The 17,373-nt window shown below is 41.5% G+C and overlaps 1 protein-coding gene across 1 annotated transcript in view; it reads left to right on the forward strand.

The window, feature by feature from the left end:
* LOC109465188 (peroxidasin homolog) overlaps nt 1-17,373 on the forward strand; it is a 66,067-nt gene extending 48,694 nt beyond the window's left edge. Inside the window, exons 2-8 of the mRNA XM_019762335.1 lie at nt 13,779-13,850; nt 14,463-14,534; nt 15,349-15,420; nt 15,888-15,959; nt 16,517-16,588; nt 17,093-17,137; nt 17,268-17,373. Coding sequence (XP_019617894.1) covers nt 13,779-13,850; nt 14,463-14,534; nt 15,349-15,420; nt 15,888-15,959; nt 16,517-16,588; nt 17,093-17,137; nt 17,268-17,373 — 511 coding nt within the window. The remainder of the gene's footprint in view (nt 1-13,778; nt 13,851-14,462; nt 14,535-15,348; nt 15,421-15,887; nt 15,960-16,516; nt 16,589-17,092; nt 17,138-17,267) is intronic.

Here is a 17,373-nt window from a genome sequence, read left to right on the forward strand (position 1 = left end):
GATCAACCTTTTCTAGCTCCATGAACTGACACCTTAGTGATAAAATGTTGTACGATTGCTTTTCTAACATTGACATTGAAAATTTCCTGTTTCCTGACCGACCCTAGAAAAACCTTTGACCCTAGACTATTTTTGGGTGGACCCTTGCAAGGGACACAATTTTTCAAGCTGATCAACCTTTTCTACCTCCATGAACTGACACTTGAGTGATAAAATGTTGTACATTGTCTAACATTAACATTGAAAATAAAAGTGTCTTCATGCAAGTTTTACTTTGTTTAACTGTATTGTATAACTATTAAGTTGGACCCCTATATACATTGTAGATATCACTGAAGTCTAAAAAAAAAAAAGAAAAATAATCCCACCTACATGTACTGACCCTAATTTTTCAGGACTGAAACAGGAAACCCTATTTTTTTTCCTAAGGCCACACCAATTTAATTTCTTGGTTAACGCCTGCTTCATTTTTTTCTGATTTGCAAATAAAAATAAAAATTCAGAATCAACTGCAAAATGCTCATATTTTGCCCTGAACAGTTGAAAACAGTCCTTTCAATCCTACTTGTTACAGTTATTCCATCTTTCAATGCAATGGTATCCATTGTTTAAATTTTGAACCAGCCTGGTGTGTTGACTTCATGGCTCCTATCGTACCATTTTGGGCCATAATAGGATGCCTAGGCCTGTTTTTATTTTTAATTTTTTTTCGCCCGCCAGCTCAATTATTTTTCTAGAAAAATCCGTTAACCAAGAAATTAAATTGGTGTGGCCTAAGGCCTTAGGGGTGGGTTCAGGGACAAGGTAGGACTAGGAGACAACTGTAACAACATCGATGATAAGGAAACATCTCAAGCAGGGATACCCAAACAGTGCAGGGGAGTGTGTTTGGAACCTTAGAAATCTCAACTATGTAGAGATAGCGGGCAAGGTCATCAGTAATAAATCCAAGAGCTAGTAACTACCATGGGGGACAGACCAACAGGTGGATGTGGCTCTGTCCCAGAAGAGTGATTGTAGGAGAAAGCCCCCGTGGCTTGGAGGGAGTCACTCACATGTGTATGTAGATGGTTTTGATGACACCTGTGCATTTGTGTCAGACCACATATCTCTTTAGAACAAGACTTCTTTACAATATTTTTAGTATATTGTCATGGAAGCGTCGGGTTGCTCATTCCTTGACAAAGACTGGAGTTGTACAGTCAAAAATTTGGGTGAGTCCAATTTCTTGTGTTGGAAATTACAGTTTAAACTTGCTTCATAATGACTTCTACCAACACAGATGGACTTTAAAGATAATTTTTTTTAGTATAATACGTAGCTGTGTTGCCAAATAAATCTGAACACTTTCTGAAAACTTGGAGGTATTCCTGTCTTAGTAATCTTACCTTTTTAAAACCGTCACTGATTGAGGAATATTGTGCTATTAAACTGGAACAATTTCATGGAGGTAATCAGTTTTTCATTTTGCCAACATCACTACTCTATCTGTGTGTATGCACGTGTGTGTATGTGTATGTTGTGTAGGTCTATGAACATATATTTTGACCACGCATACACAGTCATTGTATATATTTGTATCTTTGAATTTTTATTCTTTGACTGCTCGGGTAGAATTCCTTTCACCTTTCCATACCCTGGAATGGCCAGGATCAAGTCTTCTCTCAACTCTCAGAAGTTTTCGGAAGTTTGTGATGCCCATTTGATCCCTTTTCCTCCAACAGCCCATTAAAATAGAGTTTTCCAGGACAGCCCAAATCTTGCAGAAATCCAAGATTATACCAATATGAGGGCCTGCAAGGGGGGTCCCTACAACGCTCTACGCTGAATTTGGAAACCTCTCGATTACACTTTATGATAAATTCCAAGTGGCTACAACGCATAACGTAGAATTAAAACGCAAAGTGCGAAGAGCGGTCCGTCTACGCTCTACGTAGAATTAAAACGGCCGATTAAACTCTACGGAAAAGGGCTTGCGGGCCTCCCTATATGTACAGGAAGTTGAGAACACTCATCACTGGGTTGTGTTAGTCTCCACCAGACTAGCAGTGCAGGTTCAAAAATACTGTATAACACTTTACAAATGTATAATCCTGGGACCAAAATTTCTCAGTCTGAGAACATGTTCGTGGAACTATGTGTTCGCAGTGGTGGCAGGTGCAGAAGAAAAAAAGTCGGCAAAGTATCTGTTCGCATTAACCATAAATTCGCAGTACAGAAGTAACTGCGAAAATTGCAGATATAAAAGTGCTGCAAATTTACTGTTACTAGTTAGTAATACTTAGCCAACAAGTAGGGAATAATTGGCCAGGACAGTTTGGCCAACAATGAATTCATTTGCAAGCCTTGAAGGGGAAGTGTTACTCTTACAGAGCGTGCAGGCTCACTCTCTTGGCCAATTATTGTACTGACCCTTAATTTTTGCGGAATCATGCTACCAATATCCTTAACCCCTTAAGAAGTCCTGGGTGGAGGCCAGGTCTGTGTAGCCTGGTGAGTTAACATGTACATGTATGTCCACCCCTAAACTGTGGGTAGCGACTATCGTAGCGGACGTAAACTAACCAGGATGGTAGCCAGGCTAAAGGATGTGTAGCTAGCTGTTCTAATGACTTCTACTATGTACAATGTATATATGTATCCAGGACAACTGCTCTAGATCTCCCACCATGCCTACTCTAGAGCTGAGAGTCTTGAGACAAAGGAGCATGACCAAGTGGTTAGCAATGGCAGACAAAGGCCAGGAGGGCGGGGACAGCTAGAGTTTAAAGTCATGTCAAAAGTACATCAATCTGGAACTCTGGGGGCCAACTATCCACCCAGCAGGCCCACTGTATCCAGATGTTTTGTGTTCTCGTTGCTGGGTTACAAATCTCCTGCTCCTAACTGGAAACTGCCAGCTTCTTCCTGAGGGGAAGGGAGTAGTAACTTTTCCTATGCTTTGCTTTTGGTGGAGTACTGTGTACAACAGTGGGGTTCAGTTGCTGCTAACTGACCCAATACAATACATATAGGTCCTGGACCGAGAAACCACGTCACAGCAATGTGAAATGTAATATTCCATTATAACATAATATATACATGTATTGAAGTTAGATTAGTACGCTAGTAGAAATAGTTTATAGTTATTAAGTGTTATTTGCCATACATTGTATCCAATGCAGTTGTTGAGCAATAAACTTGACTTGACTTTTGGAGTAGTGGTTAGCGCGCTGGTGTTGTAAGCTGGCTGCCCGTGTTCGGCGCGGGTTTGATTCCCGTTGTCCGGAGAGACAGGGGTTTTCCTTTTCTACTCGCTCCAATTTGCTTGATGCTTTTGGTGGAATACTATATTATACAATGTCATGTACTGCATATAACGCCTCTAAAAATACCTGTAAATTAGATATGTATGAGACATGTATGTGGGTGGGGGAAAAGATTGATTGACAGAATGACAGGTCATCGAAAGGTCAGTCACAGGAAACTTGAGTGAATTTGAACTCAGATTTCTTGTTCCATAAATAGATGTAGACGATTCTGAAGACGAAGAAGAAGAAGGCTTCCATTAGTGAATCCTTTGCAGTGTATGGGTTTGGACTATGACTAGTATGAGTACTTATGACCTTTTCCAGTAGCATGCTTGTCAGGTGAGCAACAACAGCCGCGGGATTCAAATTCCCGACCTCTTGGTCCAGAGGCAGGGTCCCTAACCACTGGACTACGCACACTTCAGTGTCAGGTCAATGCCCTAAGACCTTGACAGAACTCATCTCCCCATGGAAACTGGTAACAAACAAAGAATGTTGTTGTATATGTTCATCACTTGCATGTCAGGGAAGGGCTGGGGTCCCACTATCTAAGCCAGGGCGAAGCTTCTCCATATACAAATATCCTATAGGAGCTGCCTGTCCGTAAACAGACTCGTCCTAAAAGTGTCAATGTTAATCCTGGACAGGGAAGAGAAACAGGACAGGTGCTTTCGGAATTCTGCACAATCCGTAGCCTGGTTACCATTCTCCTTAGGGGCATTTTATGGGCCCCAGTCCTACCAAGCAATTGGCCTCTCCTGACAAACTACTAGTAGGTCTTTCCAGTTCGCCTTTCTAATCATTGCTGTCCTGTATCGTAGGTAAACTAATTCAAACCGACCCTGTAAAAAAATCCTGGACAGGGAAGAGAAACAGGACAGGTGCTTTCGGAATTCTGGGCATCGGTAGCCTGGTTACCATTCTCCACAGGCCAACTTAGGGGTGTTTTATGGGCCCCAGTACTACTGAGTGAGTATTGGCCTCTCCTGACAATCTAGATCTTTCCAGTTCACTCACTCACTCTCTTAGCAGTCTTACTCACAAAGTGCAATAAACACATTGATATCTTGAGTCACTCACTCACTCACTCACTCACTCACTCACTCACTCACTCACTCACTCACTCACTCACTCACTCACTCACTCACTCACTCACTCACTCACTCACTCACTCACACTCCAGGTTGGGCTGACAGTACTCCCAGCACCATAGAGATACCAGAGAGCCTGTATAGTCTGGCTGCCAGGCTATGCAATCCACTGCAGGTGGGTGGGGGGTAGGACACATATTTCTGACCCTGACTCTGATATATAGTCCCGAAGGCCTAGTCGATTAGCCTGGGTGCCATCCTGTTTAGTTTACCGGGCTCCCATACTCCCTCACAAATTTTGTGAAAGTATTTGAGCCCAAGTAAACTGAATAGGATGGCACCCAGGCAATGTATACCAAGCACTTTCAAGTACGACTAAGTTATTGATACCACTTGCAGGTAGTTTCTTGAAAAAGTAGCAGCAGGGAATGTTTTTGTTATACAGGGACTTTCTGACCATTTTATTTATGATGACTGAACAATAGTATAGGTATGTATGTGTAGATTGGTTCTTAATAATGAATCTTATGGTGTTACTTTGGCTTGATGATCTTTGATGACCTAATCAATCAAGCTAACCCCTACCAATAATTATTGATTAATTCAGATTTCAATATTTTTCCTGTGTGTTATGATTGCATGCACTCTGGAAGCCAGGATTTCTAGACGGATTTTTGTGTGACATTTCAAAACACGAGGTCTAGAGACAGCTTACACACTTTCCCAAAGAGGACCTTGTCTCAAAACACAACATCCTGCTCAGAAGGATCACAGCCTAATAAGATCTAGGCTTACTTGAGCTGGCTTACTTTAGTCATACCGGTTCTAATTCTACATGTTCAAGGGCATGTTAAGGGTTGTCAGTCTACCACACTCCATCTGGATGTAGTGTGAAGTGTTTAGTCTGAAGTGGTTCAAACTTGACATGTTTTCTGGAATTATTCCACTTGCATATCCTGAGGTTCATTTGACACTGTGACACTTGTCAGCTATAACTTCCTTTTTGTTACATTTTATTATTATCTTCACCAACAAAGTTTGTTTTTGGTAGCATTTGTGTGTGTGTGTTTGTCTGACTGTGTGTCTGCACTCTGCAAACATGATAGCTCCAGAGGGCGTAGATCAATTGTCTTGATGTTTGGTCGGCAGATAGGTCTTGATGAGATTTTGGCCCCCATGGAGGCTTGTAATGGTACTGCAGCAGAACTGTTCTAGTAACTGTTTTGATATCTTGTCATCTGGACATGCTAGGGTCATGAATTTTGGATGGTAGGTGAGTAGGCCTTGATGAGATTTAGGGATCCCCCGGAGGCTTGTCTTGGCACTGCAGCAGAACTTGCTAGTACATGCTAGGGTCATGGATTTTGAATGGTAGATAGCTCTTGTGCTCGGGAAGAAGCTACCTAACGTAAGTAAGTTCAAGTGGGCCCCCCAGCAGCTTGTTCAACTTGCAGACCAGGACCTTGGTGCATGCACGGACGCTTGTCAGTTGTAGCCTGATTTTTGTCGCGTTCTATTTATGTTTGTGGTTTCAAGTCCAGTATGATTTGTTGTTCTCTGTCAGTTCAAGTTTGCCCTGTCAGATACAGCTGCAAGGGATTTCCTTTTCTCCACAGAAGTCAAGGTTTTCTGGGGCTTAGACACCACAGTCATGCAGGAATGCCATGCAACTTGATGCAAGCATAATATTAGTTACTAGAAAGGTAACATTTGCAAGGCAAATGCATGGTGTTGACCTTCTCATAATGATATGGTCTGCTCTGTTACTTATTACTCAGACACATTCATATATATGGTGACAGCAGTCTAAATCCCTCCTGCTATGAAGTTGCAACATGATGTAACCCAGCACTAGTTACCATGGCAACAGACACAACACTGGTTCAGGTCAGAGGTCACTGGAGAAGAAGAAGAAGAGGAAGAAGAAACTGAACAAAAACAATATGTTTTCCATCGGTAAACATAATAAAGTCCTAACATTGAAAAGTCTAGGAAATGGGCAAAGGGTGGGAAAATTGTCCTAGTAATGATGTGTCCTTAAAGAATGGACTTAATGTGTAAGTGTATGATATTGTATTTCAAAAAGATGTGACTGTGACAAGAAGTAGACAAGATGTTTTCTCACCTGACACAACTTGAACAAACTAAGACACGACTGTGCGCACTTTTCGGCCGGTGCGCTGCACAGTGTAATATTACTACAGCTAGTAAAACGCTTATAATGGATTATAAAGTATATATTATGATTTGTAACGTTATATATTAAAATGACGTGACTATGACAAGAAGTAGGCAAGATGTTTCATCTGTGTTTGTTCCACATTGAAGGAAACTCACCAAATTTTCATTCTTGTGTTGAAACAAAGATGTTTCCTTGCCTGAATGAATTAAGATACAAGTTCTTGAACAAACTAAGACACGACTTTTTGGCCAGTGCGCTGCACAGAGTAATATTACCACAGCCAGTAAAACCCTGCCCAGGGCCTGGAAAGCGTCCAGACGGAAGATTAACTTAACTTCTACCTAATAACAACACTGCCAGGAGTCAAGGTTAAGTTTGGATCATGTGCCGACCTTTTGCAAAATAGCTATGCACCATTCCCTGACAATGATCCTGAACAAGTCCCGTTTGGAGCAAGGCCAGCCAGAAATACAAGTACAGCAGATCGGTATTCCAGATCCGTGACTGTTAGAGGCAGCCTGTGGAAGATATGCGCCAAAAAAAAAAAAAACAGTTACTCAAGCAACTGGATATGATTTTGGGCTTTAAATTATAACACTCATAATGTTGATCCATTATATTCTGCACTTGTGATTTGGAATAATGTTAGATTTTACACACAGAGAGCTAAGACAATTGTTTAAGATATGCACGTGCTTGTGCCAGAGGAACTAGCAGTAGTTGTCTTTGCCAAGAAGGTTATGTTTTTGCTAGCATTTGTCTGTCTGTCTGTCTGTGTGTGTGTCTGTGTGTCAACACAATAAATTGTCAGATGAAGTTATATTTGTCTGTTTCTTATTAAATTTCTTAACGATGTCTACGGCAAATCACTTTATATTTGCGGTAGCAAAATTTTGCGGTCGGAGAAAAATGGACACGTTTGTGGAATGATATGTTTGTGGTGGTGGCAGGTGCAGAAGAATGATTTGTTCGCGGTAATGATAAGTTCGCGGTACAGAAGTGACCGCAAAAAACTCACCTCCAAACGTACCACCAAAAAATCGTGATTAACTGTATCTGTTTCTCTCTTTAAAAAATCTATTGTTTGACTCTTGCTTGATTGTTTGACTCCAAGGCTGGTCCACAGCTCTAGTGTATCTGCATATTTACAACATTGTTGTGGCTACCCATGGAGACTGTAGCTCTATAGCTATCTATAGCCTGCCTTGAGTCACGATTCTCAGGGACAATACACTTGGTCACATGCATGGAAGGATATCACTTGACGGGAGGCCACAAATATCCAAGATTGCACCAGAAGGAGGACTTGTCCTTTCTCATTCCTTGACATTTTCCTTCACCCAGCCAAAAGCGGCCACGTAATCCGAACCACCTGCTCACCCTGTAAACACCTGTTCAGTCCCATATTCTCTGATGTAACTCTCCAACACACAGCCTTGTGTAGGTAGTAAAATGTTAAACTTTATTCCAACAAAAGGGTTACACAGAGATCAAATTTTCAATGACCACTGTTGCCTTCATCAGGATAGTTAATGAGACCAATCACTTCAAAAAGTAAACTCGCAAGAGTTACGGTTACAAACACGTGACCTTATTCGAAAAATGTTTAGGAATGTTGTGCCAATAGGGCTTAAACACTTGTCAATCCAGCATCCAATCTTGGTGCCATATACAGTCAAAACTAAGAAGACCACTCAGGGATTCCTATATACATGTATTTTCCTGTACATTCTGATATTCTCTGAAACTCTCCAACAAACAGCCTTGTGTTGGTTTCCCCCTGCTGCAGGCTGACCCGAGGTGAAAAATGTTTGTGAATATCGTGCCAATACAGTTGTCAATCCAGCATCCAATCTTGGGACTTAATACAGTCAAAACTGACCAGGAAGATGTGGACAGGTGGTCACTATAGACAGGAATCTTAATGCTTGTGTCAATGGGAAACATTATCTAAGGGACCATGTACCAGCAAACAGTGGTTTTCCACACAGAAATTCCAGTTTCCATCAAATTTTCCAGGTGGTCTTTATGTAGAGGTGGTCACTTGCACAGGTTTCATTGTACATTGTACAAATGATGCCATGCATGTCCCTGGTGCCAGATATTGTTTGGTGAGTATAAGCAGCAACAAGTCAAGGTGTCCTAGAAGTTGGCCAGAAATGTAAAGCAGAAACAGAGACAGGCAGGGTCATCCCGCCCTGTGGTGGCAGGAAACACCCCCTGGTACACACCAACCTTCACTCCATGCCAGCAACTGAGTTGTTGTCAGGCCCTGGGCTTGTTGTCAGCCTGGATGTCAGGTCCATAGTCCCTCTCAGTTAGCTTCAAACATGGATAGCCTGGGTTCCAGACTGTTGCCAGGGCTAGCATAGGGCTACATGTAGCTCCTTGGCTCCAGGGCTATATGATAATATACAAAACATAGACCTGCCTGGCTACCAGTTAACCAGCGTAGGGCTCTAACTCATAAAGGAAGCTATGGTACATGTATCTGTATCGGACATCGGACATTTTTTGTGTATTGCAGCGACCCCCACTGTAGGTTTGTTTTTATTTCCGTTACACTAGCAGCCCTTTCATAGTTGTTCGTGCAGAATCTTGCGGCTTGGTTCTGTACCTTTTCCAGTTTGTCTTTCTTTGTATATGGATCCCATACTGTCGGGGCATATTCTAGGTTTAGTCTTACAAGTGACATGTATGGTATACGGTAATTTCCTTGGGGGCAATGTTGGCTCTAGAGCCAAGGATCAGAGATGACCTGGAAACAGTCTGGCATCCAGGCTAGCTTGCTGTTTGCCTTCACTGTCTGCACTCTGACAAGAAGACATTTGTTTGGAACCAGTAAAGTTTGAAATGTAAGGACAGGACTTCTACATAAACAACATGAGGGGCTGAAAGATCAGATGGTTGTGCCAAAAATGATTAAGTGGGGGGGTTGGGCCACACCAATTTGTTGAAAAGCAAGCAGACATAATAAAACGGAGGAAAACTTGAACATGACTGTCTTCACTCCATAAAACCAAGTGCACCAAGTAGACATAAACCTGGTCCTCAGGCTTTCCTCGTTGTGCTTAGTTTCTTCTTCTTTGCCAAACAGTGACCTCTGATCTGGTCTGACCTGAACTAGACCATATGGCACCATGGTAACTGGTGTTGAGGTACATCATGTTGCAATTTTATAGTAGGAGGGATTTAGACTCCTGTCACTGTATATGTGAAAATGAGTAAGAATTGACAGAGCAGACCATATGCGAAGGTAAACATTATGCATTTGCTTTACAAATGTTACTTTTCTAGTTTTCATTACATTTTTTCCTGTTCAGGATATTTTGTTAAACGTCCGAACCAACAAATCAAATAGGAGTGGCCTTGGGAATAAGGAATACATGTAGGTTTCAGATTTGTCCTTGGGGTTTGTGTCCCATATCCTAGTATAAGAACCTCCTAGTAGGCACCAAGCTCTCTCTCTGTGCCAGCAACTTCAGTTGTTGTCACCATGGATGCTTGCTGATAACCTGGATGTCAGACTCAGACCCATATCATGGAGAAAGTGAAACAAATTCAATTGGTATGAGTCGGACTATGACCTTGGTAATAAGGAATAGGTTTCAGCATTGTCCTTGGCACTTGTGTGAGGGCCTGCATGGGGGGGTGTGGGGGGTTGTGATTATGAATTGCGCAAAATTTTCGCCGCCGATTAGGAATCACGTTCAAGTCTCATAGAGCTGATTACGACTTTATGCTTTGCTGCTAATGTACTAATTATGAATTATGTTGATTTTTGGGGAGGCTGCCTACGGATTATGAAGGCTACTAAAAGGCCTGATTACGCCTTAATTAAGAAGAAGGGCATGCAGGCCCCCTTGTAGCCTGGGTGCCAGCCCCTACCGCGAATGAGAGATAATCCTTTCAGTCAGGGAAGCCACACGTCCCGCAAACTCCGATTTGGCGCCCTGGCTCTAATTATCTCTTCGTGAAAGATAAAGGGTTTTGGGCAGCAGCCTGGGTTTGGGTGGCGGATACTGTAGCGGACATTGGGGCTTCTCCCCACAAAAAAATTTATCGCTTATGAACGCCAGCGTCTGGCACCCAGGCTAGCCCCCTTGTGTCCCAAATCCTAGTATCATTGGGTGTGGTCCAGTAGTTGGCCTTTTGATGACCCAGCCTGAGAGAAGATGGGTGACCTTTGACAGTTGAAGCCATCCTGATGTTACATGTATGTTTTGAGACAGTAACAAGGAGTCGGGTTTCACTTCCTGGACTCATTGATTGAGAGTTTGTCTACTCTAGCTCCAAGCAGAGGTTGGTGGGGAAGGTGTGTGACCTAAATTCTGATCATAATATGCCCCATTTTCTGCCAATATCCCAAGAAAATTTTACCATATAGATGCCTGTAAAAAGCCCTGAACAGTCCGGCATCCAGGCTAAGCAGCAATAGTACCAGGCAGTAAGCTTAGTTAGTACTTGGTGAACAGCAGAAGTTTCCCCAGATTGACCAGGTTCTGAGCAGTGCTAGTTAGAGTTGATTAAAAGCTCCTCAGGTCCAGGGCCAATGTATCCAAAGGGAATTTTATCATAGATACATGTACCTTGTCCTGTACACTCTATAAAGCCTTGACAACAGTCTGGCATCCAGGCTAAGCAGCAATAGTACCAGGCAGCAAGCTAAGGTAAACTATAGCAGACGTTATCCCAGATTGACGAGGTTCTGATCAGTGGTAATTAGAGTTGATTACTAGTTCCTCAGCTCCAGGGCCAGTATCCAAAGGAAATTTTTACCACAAATGCCTGTGTACCCTAAAAAACTCTGACAACAGTCTGGCATCCGGGCTAAGCAGCAATAGTACTAGCCTGGATGCCAGACCCAAAGCACACTGGACACAAAATATCTCAGTGTGCAAGGAGAGATATTTTGTGTCCACTGTCCAGTGTGCTTTGGGTCTGGCATCCAGGCTACAATAGTACCAGGCAGCAAGCTAAGGTGAACTGCAGAAGAAGTTTCCCCAGATTGATGAGGCCCTGAGCAGTCATAATTAGAGTTGATTACTACATGACTTTGTAGTTCCTCAGCTCCAGGGCCAATGTATCACACTGAAATTTTACCATAGATGCCTCTAAAACTGCCCTGACAACAGTCTGGCATCCAGGCTAAGCAGCAGCAAGCTAAGGTGAACTGCAGCAGAAGTTCCCCAGATTGATGAGGCTCTGAGCAGTGGTAATTAGAGTTGATTACTCTGCCCATATCTTATCAGGATTTACTCTCCTGGCTGAGCAGCAGAGGAAGTGAAGCTGACAGGCAGATGGCTCGCTTGTCTGGTCCTGTTCAGGATCAACTTGTCAAGCGGTAGCTCCTCTCATACTCTCCAAGCAGATGCTGACTAATAAACTGGTGGATGTACCAACCACTAAGTATCTGATACCAGCCCAGAAAAGAACAATAAATAGTCATGCCTTCAAATATCAGAGTTATCAACCAAGAATATTGAGGTGTTCAAAATGTGCAAATCATATTTCCTTAGAACTATCGTAGACTGAAACTCGTTGCCACCAAGCACTGTTGGGGAATCATCACTAGAAAGCTTTAAACAACAGTTACTCCTGCAATTAAATGTGCAAAGATTGAGTGTAACAAGTCGTTCGGTGTGATATAGCTAGCTGCCGCCGTGCCGCGTGCCTGCGAAGCTGGTGTGTTACGCCGAAGTATACTGATACAGATACAGAGGGTAGAGGGTCCAAAACACCACCTCTGGCTAATGGATACTGCCTGGCCATGCACTTTGATACTGTCTTTTGCCACCCTAGGATCTGCTTGAAGATTACTCCTATAATAGTAAGTTAAACCACAACTGAATCTCCAAATGAGACATGCTGATCCTCCTGCCAATTTCTTCAATCTTATCACCTGCCAACCCAGCAGGAGGTGGCAGAGATCCATGATCTGTCTGGTGGCAGGTCTCCTGCACTGTCTGCCTCAATATTTTTCTTATCAGGCTATAGCAGTGTTCTAGGAGCCCAAATTTTTTCCTCAATTTTGTCCCCTACACTGTCTGCCTGCTTACCATCCTAATCAGGCAATGGTAAAGGCTACACCTTTGGGACTTCCCAATCAATTGAACAAGAATGGAGGAAGGGTGCAGGACAGGTAGCTGTTAAGCTATTGGTAAATGTCAGTGTGCTGAAGGTACCATTGCCAAAAGTATTATTGTGAACTTGCATAGGACATTCTGTCACTTAACACTTCTTTATTCAATAAGAAAAGTCAAGTTGCTTGTTGCACAATTTGTGACAAGGGTAAGAAACTAGCTTCATGTTCAGTGTCATGTACAAAAACAACTGCAGTGACATGCATTCTTGCTAGGTGGCATTACTAAGCTTCACTACCTGCAAAGGTGTATGTACAATACTTCTACTGATTTTAGTGCTGCTTTGTTGCACAAGTTGTTTACTGGCATGGAAGTATTGTTTTGGGTGGCTGGGCTTTTTGATATACATGTATGCTGGTAGCATTGTAACTTGTAAGCATCCAAAAATGGTAGTCATATATGCATGTAAGTGTCTGAATAAAAATAAAGGTAAGGGTAGTTCAATAAAAAGCCTTTTTGAGGCTGTAGGTGGAGTGAGGAAAGTCGTGTATAGTGCCTTTCCCAAGGACACAACATCCAGCAATGAGGAATGCAGGGGATCAAACCCACAACCTCTTGATCTCGGTGGCCACTAGCCTTGCTACTCATCAGCCAATGGAGAAGGCTTCTAAGGATCTAAAAAAAAAAAGATGTCCAGGGCTGGAAATACTGGGTGCATGTGCACCTTAGTGCACCCAAATTTGGAGCTGTGCACCCAATTTTTTTTCTGTGGATGCACCAGTGCACCAAAATATTTTCTCATGTTTAAAGTAACGTATGTAAAGATGTCTGAATAGTAGTTACAGCATATTCTTAAGATCTAAGAAAAAATAATACAATTATTGTTGTAGTACTTTTCAGTAATGAAACTGTACATATTTATAGTTTTTGCTGACCTTCTACTTATTTTACCTTATATGGTGCACCTAAAATATTCTTTGTGCACCCAATGTTTTAGGTTGGGTACACCAGTGCACCTCTTCCCGAAAATAAATTTCTACCCCTGATGTCTATCTTTAAGACTGTGCATCTGTGTAAACAGAGAGGATATTTTTGTTCATCAGTTTTAACTATTTTGTGTCTTGTGTTGCAGAGACCTGAGATTTAACAAGATAAGGGAGATCCCTCCCGGGGCGTTTGAGGGCCTGCTGTCACTCAACACACTGTGAGTTGGGGATTCCACTTATTCTAGTATGTAAGCCTTAAAGGACAACTCTCATACTTTCACCACCAGGTACCTTAAAACCCTTGTCCTGCGGGTTGCAGTATACAGTACCATCTATATATAGTGCCCTGTGTATGTACGATTTGGGGGGTGTTTCTCGTGCAACACATCACACCGCATCAAAACGCAACGAATGCGGAAGTAACTACACCACCGCAGGGCTAAAAAAGTCAGGGGTCTGTGACCTGATTACGACTTCAAATTATTTGAAAATATTGTGTAAAAAAGTCCATCAGGACAAGGGTTAAGAGGGCCTCAAGAGGCAGTCTTAGAGTACATCATGAGAGCTGACATTAAAGTCTAACTTGATCTATATGTGACAAGATTGTTGTGTATATTTCGGCCTGTAAACACTTTATAACATTCAACTGACAAGTCTGTATTTTGATGTCTTTTAAATCATGAAAGGGTATAAATCGATGGCTTATAATGTTTTGTTGGGTATTGTAAGCTGAAACAAGTTTTGTAAGTGTTGAGAGGGGATGAGACATGTATGTATAATTTGATATGTGACAACAAGTGTTTTGTTTATGTGTTATGCCTTTCTTGCAGGCTGCTCAACAATAATGACATCAGAAAAATTCCAAGAGGTGCTTTTCAGGGACTCTCCTCTTTAAAATACTTGTAAGTAACACTTGCATGCCCTAACATAAAGAGTATGCAGCAGACATTTGAACTGTCTTGGCATTGTTGATTAGTAGATCTCTGTGATAATTGCAATGCATCTCCTTAAGCTGCCATCTTCAATAGTGATGAGAGATCTGTTGAGACAAATGGTTTCATTGCGCCACGTGCAGTACCAAACTATGGCAACAGGAGGAGCTGTTGATATGCCTGTTGATATGATATTTTAACTTGTTGGTCCTGCAGTTCCAATAAGTTGAAATAGAGGGCGCCCATGTATGCAGACAGCACTTGGGGATTTGATTTCATTTTATTTGATGATCTGGCATGGAGCTTGGTTTATTCGTTTGGCTGTATGAAGTTAGATATCGTTCGTAAATATTGTGTGAATAGTGCTGCATACCTAAACCCAATTTTAGGTTCAGGTCTGGATTCAAGTCCAGAGGTTTAGGTTCAGTTCTGGACTTGTAAGTCCGTACCTAAACCCATGGCATATACAAAATTGCATGTTGGGAACCTTGCAATGTTGTCTGGGTGAAACTTTGGCCACATAACATGGAGGCCGGTACTTGACGATGCCCGATGGCAATGTTTTCTTCATTTTGCAGCAAAGATTTTGCAATCTACGGAAGGTTTTAGGTGGTTTGGAAAGAAAAGGGGCATGTAAAATGGTCTTTTATGATAATAAGTCCGGACTCAGTTCTTGACTTTTAGGTTTCTTTGGACTTGAACCTAAACATTCTTACAAGTCCGGATCCAAGTCCAGTGAACCGATACGCATCACTATGTGTAACTATTTTTTTTCTTTCTGTAGGTATCTCTACAAAAACAAAATCAGACACATAGACAGACAAGCCTTCGTAGGACTCTCATCACTAGAGCAACTGTAAGTTTAACAACTTTAAAATAAACGTATTTAGTGAGATGTACATGTGTTTTATTTATTTTATTTTATTTATGTACATGTAAGAGTCTAAATGTAAATGGACAACTTGGTACCATAAAAAATGGGCTTCTGTAGATTTCTGCAGAAGATGTATTGTAATAGTATCTAAATGATCACCTTTCATCTTTAGAAGATAATAATATTATCTTGGACAGAAAATCTAAACAGACAGAAAATCTAAACAGAAAGCATTGTTCCAATAGATGGTTGTGCAACGTTAACCTAAGAAGAGAGTAATAAGAGGCAAGTTTTAAGGTTGAATTCCTGGAACTCCTTTTCTTCAGTCAATTTGAGCTGTCACAAGAGAAAAATGGTACAGATTTGTCGTACTTTTTAGTACTTTTGATACTTTTTTTTGTATTCTTGATAATAATCATTATACTTTTTTGTATTTTTTTCGTTTCCAGATACATCCATTTCAATGAAATTGAGCAGCTCCTGCCCAACACCTTCAGCAACCTGCCGTCTCTCGAAAGACTGTAAGTACTGACAACACTCTAGGATATATGTAGCTTTTTGTACAGTGTGCTTACTTTTATTGTAGGTTGTCATACAATTTTGATGCTGTAGAATTTTCAAGCGAAGTTGCAAGGGTACTTTATTTATTTATTCTTTAATTCAGGCCCCTTGGCCCATATTACAATCAGGAACAGACAGACAGAAGATGGAGGCATGATAACAAACACAAGGATAATCAAGCTAGACCTAAAAAATAAAACTACTTAACAACTAAGCGCCGCGTGCCTGCGAAGCTGGTGTGTTACGCCGAAAGGCGGTTATACCGGCTATACAGATACAGAAGCTGGTGTGTTACGCCGAAAGGCGGTTATACCGGCTATACAGATACAGATACCTCCAGAAGGTGCTAAGATTGTAGCCATCTGAATGAATGATAGTGTTACATCCCACAAACAATGCCCTCTCAGTTTGCCATCATATGATGATCACACATCTTATGTGACTACATGTATACCACAAAGTTACTGTCATGCATTGAGGCAGTAATGTTTTTAATCTCTCTTTTTTTGTATTTCAGATTTCTCCACAACAACAAGCTTGCAAGAATACCAGCCGGGACGTTTTCCAACCTCCACTCACTAAAAAGATTGTAAGTGGCAAAATGTTGTGAATGAGGCAGTTATATGTAAGTTATACAAAATGCATAGTCGTGTAGCTACTGATTTTGTGAACATATTTTTGCAGTTCCTAGTGTGAAGGTAAAAAATACTTCTTTTATTAGCATGAAAGTTCATCTGAGTTGGTAATTTACATAGTGAAAAGTAAACAGTTACTGTTCTCCAACTCACTCACCAGTCTTCATTTTGGTGAGTAAAACTTTCTTGAGTTGGAGAACAGTTTTATTTTTCACTACAGAGAACACTCTCTTACCTCTACAGTCCCCTTGTAGGAGACTGGACTCTATTTCCCTGGTGTGTGCAAGGAGCTTTTAATTCATCATTTGATGTTTAATATCCTTGATGTGTAACTGTCAGCTGGATGCAAACTGCTTTGGCATAAGTCATCTTCTTGAAACTTCTTGTATCTTGAATTTCACTGTGGTTTTGTCATAAAAGCATCAGAAGTTGTATCTTCAACTATCCCCCTTGTGTAGGAGACTGGACTCTAATGATCTGGTGTGTGACTGCCATTTGATTTGGCTTGCTGAAATGTTGAAGAAATACAATGTACAATGCAGTGTAGGCAGCAAATCATCAGATAATAGAAAATGTATCTTTTCTGAATTCTTGGTAATCTCTCTTTTGTACTTTTATGTCTCCTTTTTATAGGAGACTGGATTCCAATGACTTGGTGTGTGACTGCCAGCTGATGTGGCTAGCTGAGCTGTTAAAGAAGTACAGCTTTTTGGGCAGCAAATCATCTTCTGGAAAATGA

The sequence above is a fragment of the Branchiostoma belcheri genome, unplaced genomic scaffold, assembly GCF_001625305.1.
Source record: "Branchiostoma belcheri isolate BF01 breed outbred unplaced genomic scaffold, Haploidv18h27 scaffold15, whole genome shotgun sequence".
NCBI classification, from domain to species: Eukaryota; Metazoa; Chordata; class Leptocardii; order Amphioxiformes; family Branchiostomatidae; genus Branchiostoma; species Branchiostoma belcheri.